At 36.0% G+C, this 19,341-nt stretch overlaps 2 protein-coding genes across 4 annotated transcripts in view; one reads left to right on the forward strand and one right to left on the reverse strand.

The window, feature by feature from the left end:
• The window catches only part of LOC136839270 (uncharacterized), a 25,804-nt gene extending 20,690 nt beyond the window's left edge, over nucleotides 1–5,114 (forward strand). For all 3 annotated transcript variants that reach the window (XM_067105070.1, XM_067105069.1, XM_067105071.1), the window contains 2 exons: nucleotides 699–823; nucleotides 4,844–5,114. In XM_067105070.1, the coding sequence (XP_066961171.1) occupies nucleotides 699–823; nucleotides 4,844–5,038 (320 nt within the window). In that variant the 3' untranslated portion in view covers nucleotides 5,039–5,114. The remainder of the gene's footprint in view (nucleotides 1–698; nucleotides 824–4,843) is intronic.
• The window catches only part of LOC136839269 (uncharacterized), a 42,003-nt gene continuing 27,427 nt past the window's right edge, over nucleotides 4,766–19,341 (reverse strand). The window contains exons 2-9 of the mRNA XM_067105068.1: nucleotides 17,886–18,093; nucleotides 16,185–16,384; nucleotides 15,331–15,472; nucleotides 13,487–13,641; nucleotides 12,982–13,156; nucleotides 9,769–9,941; nucleotides 9,297–9,452; nucleotides 4,766–7,602 (exon numbers count right to left, since the gene is read on the reverse strand). Of these exons, the coding sequence (XP_066961169.1) occupies nucleotides 7,315–7,602; nucleotides 9,297–9,452; nucleotides 9,769–9,941; nucleotides 12,982–13,156; nucleotides 13,487–13,641; nucleotides 15,331–15,472; nucleotides 16,185–16,384; nucleotides 17,886–18,093 (1,497 nt within the window). The 3' untranslated portion in view covers nucleotides 4,766–7,314. The remainder of the gene's footprint in view (nucleotides 7,603–9,296; nucleotides 9,453–9,768; nucleotides 9,942–12,981; nucleotides 13,157–13,486; nucleotides 13,642–15,330; nucleotides 15,473–16,184; nucleotides 16,385–17,885; nucleotides 18,094–19,341) is intronic.

Genomic DNA, 19,341 nt, shown 5'->3' on the forward strand with positions numbered 1-19,341 from the left:
ACATGTTACTCATTGGTAACTAAGAAGTACAGTACAGAACTGTAAATTGGAAATTCCTTCTTATAGAAAAGAATCAAAATGTTCATATGGTTATGTAATCAATGAATTTGTTCCAACACATCTGAAAATGAACTCACATTATAAGACCTACAGATGAAAAATTAATCTGCATGTGAGTGAGTTTGAGAGTCATTATTAAATAATAATTTGGCAAAAGTTTGATAACAGATTCATTCATACAAGAGAAAATGTATCCTAGAGGAAACACACCCAATGAGTAGTTGAACAAAAACACACAGGTACTAAACTAGCTCATCCAAGTCACAGTAGCAAATTACATTAGACGTAAAAGGCAGAAAAACATGCTAAATGTTCCAGGGAGTGGGTTTAGTTACAGAGCAGGGCATAATGGGCCAGTTACCCTGGAAACAAAGAAGCCACCGTACTGGTTTAGGCTGGCAAGCATTGGTCATATTTTTTTCAGCCTCAGTTATGTCTAGAGTGCTTATCAAATTATTCCTTTGAGTAAGAGATATGATTTTTTACAGTGGAAAACATTTTAAAAACTAATACTTCATGATTTTCACAACTACTTGGTTATTCTCTTGAGTAGATTTCCCTTCTGTTTTGACAATTTGTCATTTTTTCATTATTTACAGGTCTGTTTTGACAATTTGTCATTTTTTCATTATTTACAGGTGTGTCAGAGGAACATAGTAGTGCAGTCACTGTAGAGCTCAAAGGTGTCCAGACAAATGTGGTTTTGTTACAGTGTGATAATATTAGAGTTAATGCAAAAAAACTTTGTCAGAGATTGGAAGTAGTAAGTACAAATAAGTGTTTTTAGTTTTGCATCATGAGATTTGTACTTGTATGCATTTTTCTATGAAAATTGTGGCAACTTATGCTGTTCATATAATACACAAGTAATCTTAATAAAATTGGTAGCTTTGTGGAGACAGACATGACATGTAATTTTAATAACAACAATGTCCTACTAACTCTATTTCTTCACACTTTTTTGGATATGCCTGTCACTTCAAAGCTTAAAGATCCAAATAAGTAACGAAGAAAATCTTATGTCTGTAGCAGGATTCAAACCCACATTCAGTATATCAGAACGAAGGTCACATTAACCCACCTGACCAGATGGATAGGTGGGTTAACGTGTCCACGTTCTGATATACTGAATTTGGGTTTGTCAAGGGTGTCTTCATTTTGATCTTTAGGCTTTGTAGGGACAAGTGTATCTAACAAGTGAAGAAATTTAAAAGGTAGTAAGTATTGTGGCTATTACAATTACAATTTCATGTGCCTGGTGCAATAGTGACCAGTAGATTCTGTATATATGACCAATATATTATTATGAATCAGTTTTCTTCCAGACTTTAAGGCTTAAGACTGTTGAGGGGTGAAGCAATTCCTTCCCAGACTTTTATGCTGTTGTTGGACATTATGTCTTAAAACTACCTAAATCTGATTCTCATTAAGTCAAGCTATTTAATTGCTATACCAAATCTAGCTGGGGCTTTTTCATTGTTTTTTCCACTCTGTTTTCCTCTCATTGTCATCATGAATGGTCTTTTGTTGATGAAGTGAGTAAGACAGGGAACATGGTTATAATTATTCTTAGAACATGAAGAGGTTGAATTTGAATGACATGCCTCCTCACCTGTTGAATTAAAGTAGCTTGTGAGATCAGACTTAGTAGTGGAAGAATAAGCCTGTAGAATTATTTGCATGAGCCATAATATGATGGTGCTCTTGGCAGCTTCATATTCAACCAGTAATCACCCCCACAGGAAAAGAACTTTTTCCTCCTGTCATTTATTCGCATAAAATACCATATCTCCTCAACTTGCCGGTTTCTTATGAAGCAAGCATGATTGTTTCCTACAGAAAATACTAGAAATAGTTTGAGTAACTTTCGTATTCTACTTGAATGAAAACCCTGTGGAGATGATGTTTTAAAGTCAGTACAACTTAAAAGCAGTCACTCACAACCTATGGGTTACTCAGCCTACTGCATAAAAACAAACATTACCCTCCCCCTTTGTAAAAAGATTCAGATTTCTTAAGTCTATGCCTCACAGCTCAGACTTTAGGAGAAAGTTGTCTGTGTCTGTTAAAACCCTGGTACATGAGACAAGCCAATGTTCTGCCAGTTCTTAGTGTGTTTTAGCCTGAAAGGATCTGAAGTTCACTTATGTTGCAAGATGGAGTGAAAACCTAATTAGAAAGGTAACTTAAAACTACTAGTGGCAATTTCCAACCAGGAGGCTGTAGACTTTCTGGTGGGACTTCCTTTTGAAAATGTTGGCTTGTCAAATTTAACTCGTAAGTTCTTTGATAAGTACCCTGACTTAAAAAACTGAAGCTAGTCTGATATATATCCTTTAAATACAGACAACTTCCTAGATTTGTGGAGGAACAGTAAGAAACCTACTACTTGGGAACATTGGCTTTGAGCAGAATAACCTTTGCATTGCACAGACCACAGAACAGTTACCCCTTGGATTGATAGAATCCTTTTATGAATTTGCAATAACCTCTGCTGTATGGCCAGAATATCCCCCATGATGAGGCATGAGTTTCTCCCAGAAAGACAGTGATATGAGATGGTCCATGGTCAGGCCCAAGAGTTCTGGAAACCAAGCTATCAGGGTCAAAAAGCATGTATTCACAAGATGCTTGGTTCAGAAGCTCCTAACAAGTTTGGTAGACAGTTGATTAAACAGGCTGCGAAGTTTACAAGAGGGGTTCCCTACAATCTCAAGACCTTGCACACCACTGATTTCCTAGGATGTTTTGTTCTCCAGTCCACTGCTAAATGATACATGGCTGGTGACGATGTTCCTCCCATGTTGCATAAATATGCTGCCTTGGTTGAGTTATCTGACATTATACCCTGGACTTTGCATGTCAGATAGAAAAGGCTTAGACCCAGAAAAACTGCCTTCTCTGCATGTATAAGGACTCTCAGCAGTACCTCCGTATTTTTAGCAACAAGATGGTGTTCCAGTTAAAGGCCCTGTGCTTTGGACTGGCAACCATTCCCCAGGTGTTTTAATTTGGTATTCACTTGTCTCGACTTTGGCCCAGTCGAAGGGTATTCAAATTCTGTGGTATCTTCCTGATTGGTTAGTCCTGGCTTCCTCCAGGGAATGCCTTCTTTGGGACAGGAATCATCTGCAAGCTTATTATCTGAATCAGGGAATTGTTATCAACAGGCAGAAGTCCAAAATCATCCCCAAACATGAGGTAAAAGTGCTATCTAGATATGATTTTTGACATGGTAGCAGTACTAACCTTCCTTGTGGGCTGTCATCTGTGCAGCCTAACAGAGATAGTGTTGTAGTTCTTGTCGCAGCAGGAATAATCTGCTTGGCTGAGCAAGTAGTCCTAGGTCATCTGTCATCCTTGGAGAAGCTTGTACCCCATGAGCAGAATCATCTTCAATCACTTCAGTGGCAACTGAAGCAGCACTGGCCTGCCTTTCAGGATCCACCTTCCTAACTTGTGCCTGAATTGTGAAGAGGGGGAACTTTTTGTGGCCACACAAGAGACATCTCTTAAGGAGAGTTTTGTTGAGTGGTACACAGATCTGCAGACACTCACGGTTGAGGTGCTCCCATGCCCCACCCTTCTGTGTCAACTGCATGTTTGCAGGTACCATGAGGCAGTTCAGTCTTTCCACTTTCACTAGTGGAGATTATCCTGCAAGAGGGAGTTTTTCTTGCAGGCAGCAAGAGATATATTTGGGTACCGCCATTGTTTCTCCATACCTGTATACTGAGGAAAATGGGCCATCATCTGTGATTGGTATGATAGAAAGGGTTAATCTCTGGTCAGAGAATATGTTCATCAGGTCAACAGCCTTATCTCAGGTCTTCAAACTGAAAGGATTGGATCTCTCCACCTTGGTGGAGTTATCCATGTTTATGAGAAACTTCAAGCAGACTTGCCCTCCTTGGGAGCTTCAGCCCCCAGAGAGAAGTATCATTAATGTTGCAGAGCCTTATAATGCCTCCCTATGAGCCTCTGTGAAGTTCCTCAGAAAGAAACTCAGTTCTCTTGCTGAGGCCAAAACCAAGAGAAAGAGTTACATGGCCTGTGTTATCTTGTTTGGCAGGAGGGTAGGGTACCCTCTTCTCTTTTGCCCCAAAGGCCATAGCCAAGATTCAGAACCAATCAGTTCTGGGTGAGAGGTTTGCTAGTTCATCCATTACCTGCCTTTGAGACTGTTGGTGGAGACCCAGATGAAATGCTGTTGTGCCCTGTTCTGAGCCCTCAAGTACTAGAACCACCCACTCCTTTAGGCCTGAAAGTAGGAGACTTTTCATTAGTGCAGGTAGGCATAAGGTGAGGTCTTTAGGAACACTTCTTTCTGGGTATGTGAGGTTATCAGGCAGGCCTGTTATTTCTCTCCGAAGGAGTCTGGCCTCTCTCCTCACTCAAGAGGACACAAAGTCATGGGTGTGGGGCTGTCTCTCACCTTTCAGAAGAACTTGTGTATGTTTCAGGTAACAAGATGGAGGTCTGGTGTAACCAGACCACCTCCATCTCATTCCATCTGAGGGATTTGCCCACAAGTCTCACAATTCATTGACCATTTCAGCTTGCGCTGAATGCACTGAAGGATCCCCCTTTATGAAAGGATCTGGTTTGTATACCTAGGAAAAATACAAATTGCTTATAAAATTTGTAATACAGTATAACAAAAATTTAATTTCATCTGTTAAGAGGTGTCAGGCATATGCATGTATTTTTGGTAAAAATTTTTTATTAGTCATACAAACTAAAACTAATAGTTGAATTATCCTCCTTTGCACTTTTATTACAGGTACCAGAGAGAGAATATGAAGACCTGGGTGAGAAAATAGCTGTCTTAATGATGCCAATTTCAGATTCGGTAGTCCGATTTATGACTCACTGTGATATTAAAAAAGAAGATGTAAAAGCAGTTTGCAAAAAATTGAAGTATGTTATTCAAGAATATGATAATATGATGTATTTAGAATACAAGATTAATGTATGACATTAGTTGTTTTTATATAAAAAATATATAAACTGTTATCTGATTTGGAAGTTTAATTAATAAAAAATACTACACAGTCTTTTTTTCTATAACCATTACTATTATTAGACAGTATAATCAGATCAATGAATTAAAGGTTGCAACTAACAGTAATAGTTCTTAACAAATAAACATGAAAGGTTATTCTTCCTTAAGGTAACGTCACATTTACAAGAAATAACACTGAAAAGATATTTTCTGTACTAGCTGTGTCACATGAATGCTTCCATAGGTATGAAGAAAATAACCAATAAAGAACAATGACAACTGGTACAGTCTCTTGCAATAGGTCACAAGTAGAGCAATATATAATCAAAATACCTTGGTTTCTGTCTTCATATAAAAGGTAAATGACAAAAGATGAATACAAAAATTATGTAATATGCAAATCTCATACAAACGATGTTACCTGTTTTTTTTACTGTACAGTACAGTATGCAGAGTGTCAAGTTGATATTTCAGAGGCCAATTTATTATTTACTGTTACAGCTGTTGCAGTTTATACCCCTTTTCCACTTTGTACTGGAAACTTGCAGTACAAGGTAATTTGTAATATAAACATTACAGTCTGATTTATGTTTAATGTCCAAACTCTATCTCTTCAGTACAATTTACAGTATTGTGATTTTTCTCATCCAATACCTGACACCTTTGATTTCCAATTCTGATAAATGCTTTGAAAAAGATATTACATTACAGAGCAACTAGTTGTGATCTTTAAAACCCATCACTGATAAGCAGTCCTTCACATCAACATTATTCTCCATAGAGTCAATATCATTGGTCTGGATAATCACTTTTTATAACATACTACAGAATTCATAAAATACTTAAAACATAAACGTTGAACACAGTAAAATATTAATTGCATGAAGTTTGTTATAAGAAGATAGTTTAACCAGGCCAGAGCTAAAAGTCATAACTTACAGGGTTCCTCAAAGGGTCTGTTCTAATTAAACACATATATCCTACTGCTTTGGGTATACCGAGAATATAGACAGTGCATCACTGAAAAGGAAATTTAATATTGATTCTTTTCCACAATTCATATGGATAAATTTTATACTCTGTTAAGGTGCTCAATCATCCATCAAGGAATTTTAGTTTTATTGTAAGATGAAACTGTCACTGATTTCAGTTTCATAACAATCCACCTTTTACTCAGTGATGTAATTTGTTAAGATTTCATTTCACTTAATCACATTCTACTTATTGCCAGAAAAATTCTTCCCCTTACTTCAGGGGAAATCTCTCTGTTAGTAACACTTGTTTCAAAGTCAACTGATTTTATGTAATAACACTTGTTTCAAAATTAACTTTTAATGTCCTCTGTATTGTATTACAAAGGAAGATTAATTCCTGGAATGCAAACTGGGGTATAAGCACTGTTTCATGAAAAAGTTAAGTGAATGGTTCTGCCAGTTAAAATACGGCAAGCTGACACTACCCGTATGAAGCAATTGTTAATTATAAGCTACAGATTAATAATTATGAAATAAGAATGCATTGCAGAATGCTGTCAACCTTAACTGTTTTGTAGAACTCTAACTTCATTCTTTTCCACCACTTTCTCAGTCTGAATTGTGTGTTCTTTTCCAAGCATGAAAGGCAAGTGTAACCTATCTAATAACCATTATTTGAAGTAAATTTCAGGAAAATTTGGCAAATTTCCTGATGACTTACCAAGAATTAGTTTATACCTTCAATACTTGAACTGTATATTACAGTAACTTCACTCTAAAAAAGCATTACTGTATATGCAGATAAATAGTACAGTACTGCATAATATATTTTTAAAACAAAAAACCTTAAACTAATATTATACTATTATTTAGACAGCCTTTCAAGTTCCTAAGCCTGAATACATAAAAGATTAATTAAGTATGCCTCCATTTCATTGATCAGAGCTTTAGCTGCCCAAAGTAAAACAGTGTATTACTACTGAAAAAAATGTGTACAGTGTAGAATTATAACTTTCATCCTTGCAAATAATTTTATACCATTTCACATCTAAAAGCATTTATAAAATGCCAGCATACAGTACTGTACATTTAGCTTGAAAAAGAAAAATTTCTAATAATTTTACTTAAAATTCTACTGATTAGTTAGTTTCATCTAGAAACTGTCTTATACTAGCTGGTTTTGCCAATAAAGGCATTTAGTCACTAAAATAATTTGCATTGTAGTGATGCATTGCATGTAAAATAAAATAGCATTAATTAAAATGCTCCTTAAATCTAACCAGATTTCAGTGCTGCTGCTTTCAGTTCACGTCTGAGTATTTTCCCTGTGGCTGATTTTGGGATTTTATCTGTGAAACAAACACCACCTAAAAGCCTTTTGTGAGGAGCAACTTCCTTTGCAACATAGTCTGCAATTTCATCTTGAGTTACATCTGATTCTGGTGATAATACAACATATGCTCTGGGTACTTCCCCAGCTCTCTCATCTGGTAAACCAATGACTGCGACGTCCACTACTGCTGGGTGCCTTCTCAGCAAGTCCTCCAACTCTGCAGGAGCCACCTGTGCAGAGTACAAATAAAATAGAATACTGTATTAAAATTTTTACCAAGAAGTTCAAGGAACACTACAATTTTAATTATGTATGCTACAATTTCACCCATTCCCCATGTCATGCAATCTGTCTTTTTCTGCTTCTTTTTTTAGCTCACCTTAAAATTAAGCATTTTAAATTTAATATCATAATATGAACAAAGTTTGAGTCTTGCACCAACAATTTTCTATAATTTGAACAATTTTATCTCAACGATTCTAGTCAAAGAACCTTATTAAGATAGCCAATATGAAATGATTGGGCTTTTCATATCAAGTTTTTTATTTATTAAAGATAAATTTTGCATTTCTGAAATTTTCTAGATTAAGTGATTAAAAGATTGGGTCTTTTATACCAAGTTTTATATTTTACAGTATTTGTGGTATTAATCACGAAATACATTATTTTTTACTGTAGCTATTAACTAACTCTAGAATACAAAAGTATGTTCTTTTACATAGGACTAATCAATACGGTATTCGGAGACATTCCAAGGGGGAAGAGTATTTATACCTAGTAAGGAAATACCCCAAAATAGTCAATCCATAGATCACAAACTGATAGTCTGGTCCAGCATAAATGCATAGTGGTCCTAGCTAGGCAGGAGTATGAAACAAGAGCCAAGAACCAAAATACTGGTCTGTGGATGCTGTAGAATGTCTTCTTCACATCAACAAAAGCCACCAGAAGGGAATTGTTAAACAATATAAAAGGGATTTTAACAAAGGAAAAATCTATTTCTGGGCTCGACCTGTGTCACCCAGTGAAATGGTTCCATTTAGCACTCATTTCTAGGTATAAGAATTGCTACATATACCAGAGAAAAAGCTGTCTAGAATGCCGGGGTTACCACCCCCGGATCGAACACCTATAATCGGTGTCGGTATACACTAGGGGTGAGCGAATACCACTATCACAGGCCTTCGTCCAATAGATCTCTCTATTCTCAAAGTCCCAAATTGGATGTGCCGTTACAAGTTCTAGAATTCACTAAACACAAAGGTTTTGTGTTCTGTGGAAAATTAGGAATGCTCTACAAGCATGCATGACCAATGAAAAAAAGTTCAGTTAATAACTACAATTCTTTAAAAACATGTTTAGTGCTAGTATAAGAGTTAACATTATGAGAGTAGATTTTCATCTGAAAGATAAGAATGACCCATATAAATCCTCTTAGCAAGCATTTTGCTCTTTTATTTAATACAGGCAGTCCCCAAGTTACGACAGGTCCAGCTTATGACGTTCCGAGGTTATGATGCTTTTCAAATATATTCATGAGAAATTAATACCCGGTTTATGACGCATGTCTCAGGGTTACGACACTTACGACACTGATCCAACAGATGAAATATGGCTCCAAAACAGCAGAATAATAAAATTTGGAGTTTTTTTTTATGAAAAACTCAATAAAAATGCAGTTTACATTGTTTTCAATACACCCAAAGCATTAAAAGTAAGGTTTTCTTAGGAGTTTTGAAGATTTTTGACAATTTTTCGGCTTATGACGCAGCGTAGGAAAGGAACCCCCATCGTAAACCAGGGACTGCCTGTAATTACCAGTACCAGTAATGTGACTAAACATTAGCAGCATTTTCACAAAGAAAACAAAATTAAATAAACCTTTAATCCATTGATGCAAATAAAAGACAAAAAAGAAACCAACCTGCAATCCCTTGACTTTGATAAGTTCCTTCAGTCGATCAACTATATAGACATTCTCATTTTCATCCATCTTTGCTATGTCCCCAGTATGGAGCCAGCCATCCTTATCTATTGTTTCTTGTGTAGCTTTCTCATTTCTGTAGTATCCTTTCATTACCTGTAATATTTATTCATTACACTATCAAACAATTTTCTAAATACAATAAATGCCAATATCTATCAATAATTATTCAGTATTTGTGGATGCCTAAAGAGAAGCTTTTTCTTTTATAATAAAATCAGTGAAAAAAAAGGAAGTAATACAAACTCTCAAATCAATTTACAGAAGCTGATTACTATATACTGCAGTGCCAAATAACAATTACATAATTATACAGTATCATATAAAACTAACAGCATAAATATGAAAATTCTGGATGGAGAGACATCCAATGTTATATGCTAAAAAGTATATACACAAAACATTAACTTACCTGAGGCCCATGTATACAAAGTTCACCCTCAACACCAGGGCCAAGTGTTTCGCCAGTAGAAAGATCTACAATCTTGGCCATGGTATTGGGAATTACTACACCAGTAGATCCTGGCTTGTAAGCCTCCACTGGTGTCATGTGAGTGACAGGAGATGCTTCAGTCATACCATATCCTAAGGATAAAAATGTGAAAATATGAATAAGTTGAAATTTCACAATCACAACGCAATAACTGACATAAGAGTGATTCAATGAGATGGACTTTTTCTGTCTGAAAATATCAACCCTCTCACATCACATCTGTCTCAGAGTAAAGTGATTTCTTATGGACTACTTTTGCTTGATGCTTTTCTTTAACATGTGTAAGTTATTTTTCATGCAAATTGGTGCCTTCTAAAGCTGAATGGTTGTACTTTAACCTTGGGTGATAAAAATTGTAAAACATGAAAAATCCTGTCACCAAGATAAATTCAAGGTTTTCAGAAACTTCTCTCTGTACTATGCTGTTTCTGCCTGAACCCCCATTAGATCCAGATCTTCATCTATCCCCTTTCTCCATTATTTCTTGAGTCTTCTTACATGTCATTGTAGGTTTTTGGACTGATGGTTCCTAGTCCTTTCTCATCACCTGTCCAAACTATTACAATCTTTGAGATCTGTCTCTTTTCCAGCCTCTTCACTAATTCCTCATTCTTAGAGCAATCATCGCACCATAATGTAGCCCTGAATATTAACATGATATAGTTACAAATTTTCAAAATCTCCTTTTTCCTCTGTTAGTGTCCTTGCTTCTGCTGCATATACAGGCCTTATGTGCCCGCCCAATGAAAGTCTTTGCCCTCTATACTAAAGGTACATTTTTATGCATCATTAAGCTAGCTGTTTCCATTTCATCCATGTTGCAGTTAACTCATACTTTTACTGATGTCTCAACTCATGCTGCACAGTCCAGCATGTCCCAGAGGCAACAGAAATATTATACCTCTTTTAAGACTTGCCCATAATCTCACATGTTAAAAAGGAAAAATCATCTATGTATCTCATGAACTTTGCATAGTTGATAAAAAAACCCTATCCACCTAACATCACTGAACTGTACAGACTTTTTATTAAATATTATCCATTAATACTGTGTATTTTATTTCATTCAACCCCAAAACTCATATACATCACATTTGTGGTCTTCAAATGTCCCCAGACAGTGCAAACTTTTGTCTAACTGACTTTTCATCCAAGTCTTTTTCTCATAGTCCTAGTATTTCACTTTCTTTGCTTTTTGCACTGCATTTTTTTAAATTTATATTTTCCTATAGTTATTGCCTCTAAGCACATTGTTTTAGTAAAATTTTTATAATTTCAATTTATTTTAGGATTATGCCAGTGATAATGTTACAAGGTACTGTATTCTTTAATTATAAGGTACCCCAGCTTTAGTTTATTGGGTAACTGTAAGTAACTGGCTTCATGCCTGCCAAGTTAATCATCAAAGTCATCTCACCCAGGGTTTAAGAAAATGACAAGGACTGTGACCATGATCACTATTGCAGTAGGGACAAAAACCATGGTCTTTATCACTGAAGAGACTAAGGGAAGTGTAAATTTTTGTTCAATCCAACATTAGTTTGAAATCTAAGCTATCTACCTTAGGTGTTACCTGTACCAAGCCCTCTTCCTCCTCCAGTTCCAGGATACCGTGACCCTTTGGGTGCCCACCCAAAGGATTCTGGTAGTAGTGCACTTATTCTTCTTAAACAGAACAATAGATTTCTGCCTCTTGAGATGGTGACTGGGCGAGTATATCAGATCATTTTAGCCAAGGCAAAGTCTTCAGTAGAGTTGCCATAACAAGGGGGCAGGGCTCACTGCTTCTCTACAAACTTTTTGTTTCACCAACTGAATCAACTTCTGGTTGTATGTGGCCCACAACTAGCTCATTGCTTTGGTCATATTCTATTTTTCATGGGAAGACGTAATATTCTACTATCTTCTGTCTTCTTTCTCCACTGAGACATCTGTGTTGAGGTTTCCAAAGGACTATGCCATTCAGATCAAGAGATCTCTTGCTCTTTACCTAAGGTAGAATGGCTCCAGTGAATCAGGATAGGAGACTAATTCCAAGCCTGCGATTATTAAGACTCCAACCACTCTTGAAAGGAAGAAAGGGTTAGATTCTTTCAATGATCGAGAAGTTTTTACAACCTTATCTATTCAAGACAAAGCTTCCTTTGCCAGAGCGTTGGACTGGTTGTGTTGTATCTTTGACTTTAAATGACAACAGAAACCTAAGAAGGAAGTGCCTCCAACAGAGACCAGGAACAAACCAACAAAAGCTGGTTCAAACTTACCTTTGCCAACTGGTATTAGGATGAAACTGGAAGAGGAACCAGCAAGGGCTACAACAAGCCCATGACCATACCACATTTCTTCTCTTTACCAGATCACCATCTGGGAAAATCCTACCAGGTACATGGCTGCTCTTTGCAGGAAAATCATCCATTTTCTGCTGCTGAGTTCACAAGCTCATACAAGGTTCATCCCCTCTGCCCTTAGTTTTGATTACTCTCTCACCATCAAAGGCCAATATTTCCAAGGAACTTCGTGTTAGGCTAAGAGGATGATAGTTTCACCCAGTCATGCTTATCTGCAAGAAACTACAGTACGATGATTTTCTTGTCCATTAGCCACCATCTTATGAAGAAGCAGAATACTCACATTTAAAGACAGGAGGGTGTACAACATGCAATAAGTAAAGTCATCTTTAGTGCTGCTTCTTCCTCGAAGTGAGGAATGTACTATCCCAAGGGCAATTCTTCCTCTAGTTGGGATTTGTCTCCAGAAATTCTAGAAATTGTGGAAGACCTATTAGCTTTGTGTACAGCCAAGACTCCAAGAGGCTCCAGGGCCTGGACAGTGAGGGGAAGTTGCAGAAACTGGTTACAGGAAGGGGTGTAGAATGAGATGTCAGACTTCCAAAATCACCACCTCTTAGTTGTGAAGCTGAAAGGAGGGTGGTAATCATTCAACAAACTCAGCCTACTGAACAATCCTTGTGCAGTAGCTATTACTACTTCCTTTATTAGTTATACAAATGTCTGCAACATCTGGGAACATTTGAAAACCATGAATAGGAGCTATACGAGTGACAGGTTTGTATGAATAACTAATACTGTATGAAGAAGCTTATGATATCCAACTGCTTGAAATAACTGTTACCTTCTTGAAAATTCATCCCATCTCCAAACTTCTCGTTAAATTCCTTTACAAGGGCTGGTCCCAGTGGGGCTGCTCCACAGACCAAAGTGTGGACGGATTTTAATAATTCAGGTGTAACCATATCACTATGAATGAGGAAACTGACTATGGGTGGTACAGTATGCAGGATAGTAGTCTGAAATATAGTGTAATATAATTCAATTAGCTTAGAATTAACCATGTATTCATTATGAGGGAACTGTAAATCTATATGCTAAACCTATCTTTACTCTCCTTTGTAATAAACCATTCACTCTATTTCAGGTAAAAAGCACACAATTAACTAGAAAGTTTCAAAAACACCTTAATACCTATCATAAAGCATGATCCACCTTCCATCAGTTTTGTTACCATTTACCTTCCAATCTTGAAGACTACCAAATGAACAATATACAAATAAGTGAATGCAATCTCGTTTCATTTTTATCTTAATTTATCATCATACTAAGATAAAAAATATCCTTACCTTATATCTTTTTATTGTACCAACATAAAGATTTGGTTCAAATGTTGGTACTGTTACCATTTTAGCACCAACATAAAGCGAGAGTCCCATGCAAACAACCATCCCATATATATGAAAGAAAGGAAGAACACCTAATAATACCTCCTGTGTAGACCCTGTAAAAAGAAAAAGAAATTAGAACACTTTGCTCTGTTAAAGCAAAAAGGAAAGTTGATAACACAAATACAGTAACAATGACACATAGGTACTGTATACAGTACCAACACTGCTAGAATGCCAAATGAGGAATATATTGACACTCATTGGCCTCCCCAAAAATCTGAAGAAAACAAAAGCTCAGTCCAGACATTTGATGATGTATAAGTTATTAAATCTGTTGGAAGGTGACATGTACTAAATGGAAAAAGTTATCTTGCCCCAAAAGGAAGTTACTTTTGTTTGCTATTTCCTGAAGTACCAAGAAATTAAAGGTAGCCTGGTAGTGACACAAAACCACAAAAATAAAAAATTTGTCAACACCATAAAGATCTATGATGGGCAGTCCATTAGCTGATTATGCTATAATCAACTGATATCAGAAAACAAAAAAGAATGGCTATGCAATTAACAGAAATTGATTGAAATGTAAATGTAGCTCAAAAACAAGACAATATTCTACATGAGATCAGTGTATAATATTGTATACACTAATGAATGACTTTTGATACACATAAAAGATGTGCTATTACAAATGAATAGTGGGAAATACATAGTTCCATTTGCCGAGAACAGATGAGCATTACTGGTATTTCCTATGCTAGTGTATTTAATACTCAGCACTTGACACCTATGATAGTCATGCATAGAATTACAACTGGTAAAATGATGTATGAAGCTGTATGCTTTGTTCCAATGCATTAACACCAAGGTCATTCCTAAGTTGTATGGTAATAAATTTAGTTTAGTTCTATCAAAAATGGACTTCTGTTTTAGCTGGGTAATTAACTATAAAACTATGAATTTCAGTCAAAGATATGAACCGACTTACTATCAAAGCTATGTTGATACACGTACTATGAATGGTAAATACAATATACTTAATGCACTGTATTCATAAACTAGTACAGGGTAGTTATATAATATAGCTTAATCAGACCAATGAGCTAAAAATCTTGCTCCCATATGAGTTGGAATGAAGCGTATGTTCTTATAAAATTAATAGTTATATAAACTGAAGATGCTGAAGATTCTGAAAAATTGTCTTAACTGGCCTGTGCAGTTTAAGTTTACTTGACCTCATTCATTAACGTATCCTTAATAATAAATTTTGACTTGATGGTAGCCATAGCCAAACTCCTCAATTTTGTCAAAAAGCTAACATTGTACTGTATTTCTGTTTAGAATATAACTGGCATAATCAAGTCTCAAGGGTGCTGAATTCATACAATCAAAGGAGGAATGCACTTAATCTCATCATATGGTTCCTTTCAAATTCATGGTAAGGCCAGTCACAGGAATTTCCATGTACTGTATCTGCAAATTCTTTTCCTCACGACTTGCTATGATAAGTACACAGTAAAAACAATATTAGTTTCAGGGACTAAATCCAACATTTAATATAGAAAAGTAAATGCTTGAACAATGCTCAAGAATACTGTGTCAAATTTTCAAATGCCTTGTACATAAAATCTATAACATTTCCACAAGATAATGAATAACTTTATATAATGGAGTATAAAATACTGCATTAAATATACAGTGGATTTTATGAAATTTCTTTCGAAATTGCAAAAAGAAATTTTTTGCCCGATGGACTTTTAACAAATAAATTATCAACTTCATCAGTAGTAAGAGTACATTCTTACCTGGTCTTATCACATTATAGAATGGATGCAGAATCTGCTGCATATTAGATACCATGTTATGATGAGTGAGCATGACACCTTTTGGAAGTCCTGTGGTACCAGAAGAATAGGGTAAAACAACAATGTCTTCTTTAGGGTCAATCTAAAATAAACAACAAAAGGAAACATTAGTGGAGCACTGAATTGGATGGCTTAAATTTAGTGGACAAAGTCAATATAAATTTAATTACAATCTACTGTAACTAAACAGAAACCTGAGGGAAAGAAAAAATGATTTTGTAGGCTTCTTACAGCCATTTCACAGATCTTCAAATGAGTAAAGGATATTTAATTCCAAGCATGCCTTTAAGGATATACATTGTATTTTGTATACATGGTAAAATATGATTCATTAATAATTGCACATTAACAAATAACACATAAAATCAGTTATAAGTAACAGTATTACCTAAATTACTATTTAAAAATGTCCCTCAAAAAGAACATGCTGTTTATCATGACATTATACAATATATTCTAAATCATCTCATGATAAACATACGCTACTACACTCTGAGGCCCTGAAACCAAGAGCTTAATTGTGAGTCTTGGCAGTTCTATCTTATCTTATCAATAATGTTGGGATGTTAGAAATGACTAAATTATCTAGGAGAACATTTCGAACTAACTTGTATAACATAAGCTTTATTCAGTTTTACAGTAGCTACATTTCCCCAGCATGACTCTTTAAGAAAGGAGAAATGTAAGTGGGAGCATTATGCGCACACTGATACTAAATAAGGACAACACGTTGCTGCTTTGCTACACAGTCTCTTATTGACTAAATGACAAGAAAAACAAACAAAATCCCTTACCTTGACATTGTGTGGGAAGGCAGTGCCATCATCTTTCAACAATTCTTGCAGAGTGGGTAAATCTTCATTGTTTGGTCCATTTGTTATTATGTGTCTTACCCCATCATACTTTTTGCAAGCCTCCTTCACAATGGGTAGGAGCAGCGGGTGTGTTATAACTGCTGAAGCACCCGAGTTCCTCAGTTGCTGAGCAACTTCATCTATCAAGAAAAAAAATGTTTATACGGCTTCTACTTTTATTTTTTTACCTGCTAAATACAGTATACAGTCTAAAAGTAACGTTCATTACGTAATACTAATAGAGTATACAGTCTATAAATAACATTCACTACGTAATGCTGTAATGCATTTGTGTGTGTGCGTGTGTTCAGCTTTAATGTGATACAGAAGCATTTTCAAACTGTAAATAATAACCATGATTATTATAAGTGCAATACTGAAAACAGAACTGTCCTTTGTATCTTGGTCCTGGAATTTGGATGTCATTGTGTTTACTATGTTCTTCCACTTTATGTCTCAAGCGACATGAATTATTCAAGTCTTCATAATCAATCGGGTTCCTTACTGCAGATGAATAATATTAAATATTTTATATTTAACTTTAAAAGTACCTTTCCGCCATCATGATGCTCTGTTAATCCAATCACCTAAAGAGGAAATATTTTTCTTTAAAATAAAGATACATTTCTAGAATAAAAATTACCTGATCACAGAACAGCCACACATTAAGTATATCTTCCACGCTCCACGAGAAGTACTGAGTTTCAACTCAAAAGGCAAAAATTTTTATCCTGATTATAAATTAACTTCAAAAATGAAAAATGACCAAAAGATGACTCAAGTCTGTATGTCCATAATACCTCATATATATTTTTTATTTGTTCAAGCACTGACATCCTTCCACTGCGAATTTTATATGCAATTACCATGTTTTAAGTAATGCAGTACAAAATGGGTCCATTTAATTTTTTATTTGCTTGATAACTTTTATTCACCAAATGTTTTGACCAGAAAATCCACCTTCACAATATCCTACTTCAATTATTTTGATTTTGCCATTTCCTTAAAAATTTTATTAAACATACAGTATCTTATTGTAGTGCATCATACAAATTTATTCTTTGGAGTGCTTAAATAGAATTTCAGGTTATCGGCAGACACTATATCCCTAAGATCACCACCATGTGTTTGAAAAATATCTTACAAGGCTAATAAGTTTTGCTTTTGTACCCCAAACGATAAGCTAAAAGGTCTATCGTTTACATGAAAAATGAAATGACCCAAAGCATGATACTCTGTAAGGTGTGTTATAAATCCCATGCGGGTTTCACACTGAAAAATATATCCCAGAGATTAACTGAACATCAATCATCGCTAAGATGCACACATAAAAATTCTGCCAATTTTGATCATGCTAGCAGCGCCTCCAAAGGTATAAATTGGATTATGTATGAGCGTGTATGTAGTTAAACAAATCAGATGCCTGAAGAAGTTTCAATTAAAATGCCAAAACACACGAACTCATCCCGAGCATCATGAATGCATGCAATATCGGAATGCTAAAAAGAAGTTGGAACTTATTTTGACGAATATTCAAGATACCTTACAATTGAGGCTTAATTTTGAACCAAAACTGACCGCACATTCCATAATTAACTAAATGAGTTTCAAATTCTTGACCCACTGACAAGAGCATCTTACCAGCTGTATAAGTACAGTTGATGGTTGTGTTGACAGCTCCAATGGATGACACGGCGAAGAAGGAGATGGCAAATTCCGGGCAGTTTGGAGAGACGATGGCGACCACATCGCCCTTGGTCACGTCCAGACGCGTCAGGGCACTGCCCAGACGAGTGGCCAGCGCTCGGAACTCGCCGTGCGTGATGCTCTCGTGTGTGATGCCATTGACCTGCAGAAGTCAAAAGTAGCTAAATAAGCATTGTCATTTCAATACTAACAAGTAAAAAATGCGTCGAAGCTTCTTCGGCGCAATATTTTTCTGTACAGCATATAATGCTGTACGAGCCGCGTCCCATGAAACCTTCAGCCATGGCCTGGTGGTGGCCTGTCCTATACTGTTGCCAGACGCACGATCATGGCTAACTTTAACCTTACATAAAATAACTACTGAGGCTAGAGGGCTGCAATTTGGTATGTTTGATGATTGGAGGGTGGGTGATCAACATACAAATTTGCAGCCCTCTAGCCTCATTAGTTTTTAAGATCTGAGGGCGGACAGAAAAGGAGTGGAAAGAATAAGTGCGGACGGGAAAAAAGCACGTTAAAACGAAGAAGAAGAAGGTCAGAGTAAGCCATCTCAATAGTTTTCCTTTACAGAAAAATAAAATTGAGATATATCATAGTGTCAGTATAAAATATAAAATAACGGAGTACTACTATCCTCAATCAACGCCTGCAAATTTTCTCCACAAACATTACAGTGAATATCGTAACGACAGTACATAATGACACTATGATTAACAGCACCGATCACTTTTTGAACCTAATGAATATGAACACTAAAGTCCGTGCTAATTAGCCTATACCACTAAAATATCTCGTTTTCCTACCAATATACAAACTTGAAGAGTACACTTTGTTACATTATCACTCTTTGAGCGTACTGGGCATGCGCATATAGCCTACGCATGTATTAACTCTATCATTTTCCCTCAAGTATATCATGTCCACGACTAAACAATGACTTGCTGCTGCTATCACCTTTCTCCTGAAGTGATGAGCAACGAGTTAAGAAAAAAGTTGTTAATCTCTTCCACCTCATTTCTTTTCCCTTTCTTTTTCTTGAATAAAAGGGCATCTGCTACGGCACGATCAAGAGCCCGTACTGGCATAATGCCAGCTTAATCTACCTACAACCTAACCAAAAATGCGTGACTTAACATTATCAAGTATTATTATCAAGTTTATTTCGTAGTACACATTCTAATTCATAATCACACTCTATTCATGGTTTGAGATGAAAAAAATACATTTCATTCAACACTATCAGCACTAAAATAACCGTCGGTTATCTCACTGCGCACCAGGAGACCTGTTTTAGATAGACGGCCTTATTACTCGGACCAAAGTAGAGAGAACATTACAGAACTTTGCCCAGGCTAGTTGCCTAGTAGTTCTAAGCTTCAAGGTTGAAGGT

Source organism: Macrobrachium rosenbergii, chromosome 6 (genome assembly GCF_040412425.1).
Source record: "Macrobrachium rosenbergii isolate ZJJX-2024 chromosome 6, ASM4041242v1, whole genome shotgun sequence".
NCBI classification, from domain to species: Eukaryota; Metazoa; Arthropoda; class Malacostraca; order Decapoda; family Palaemonidae; genus Macrobrachium; species Macrobrachium rosenbergii.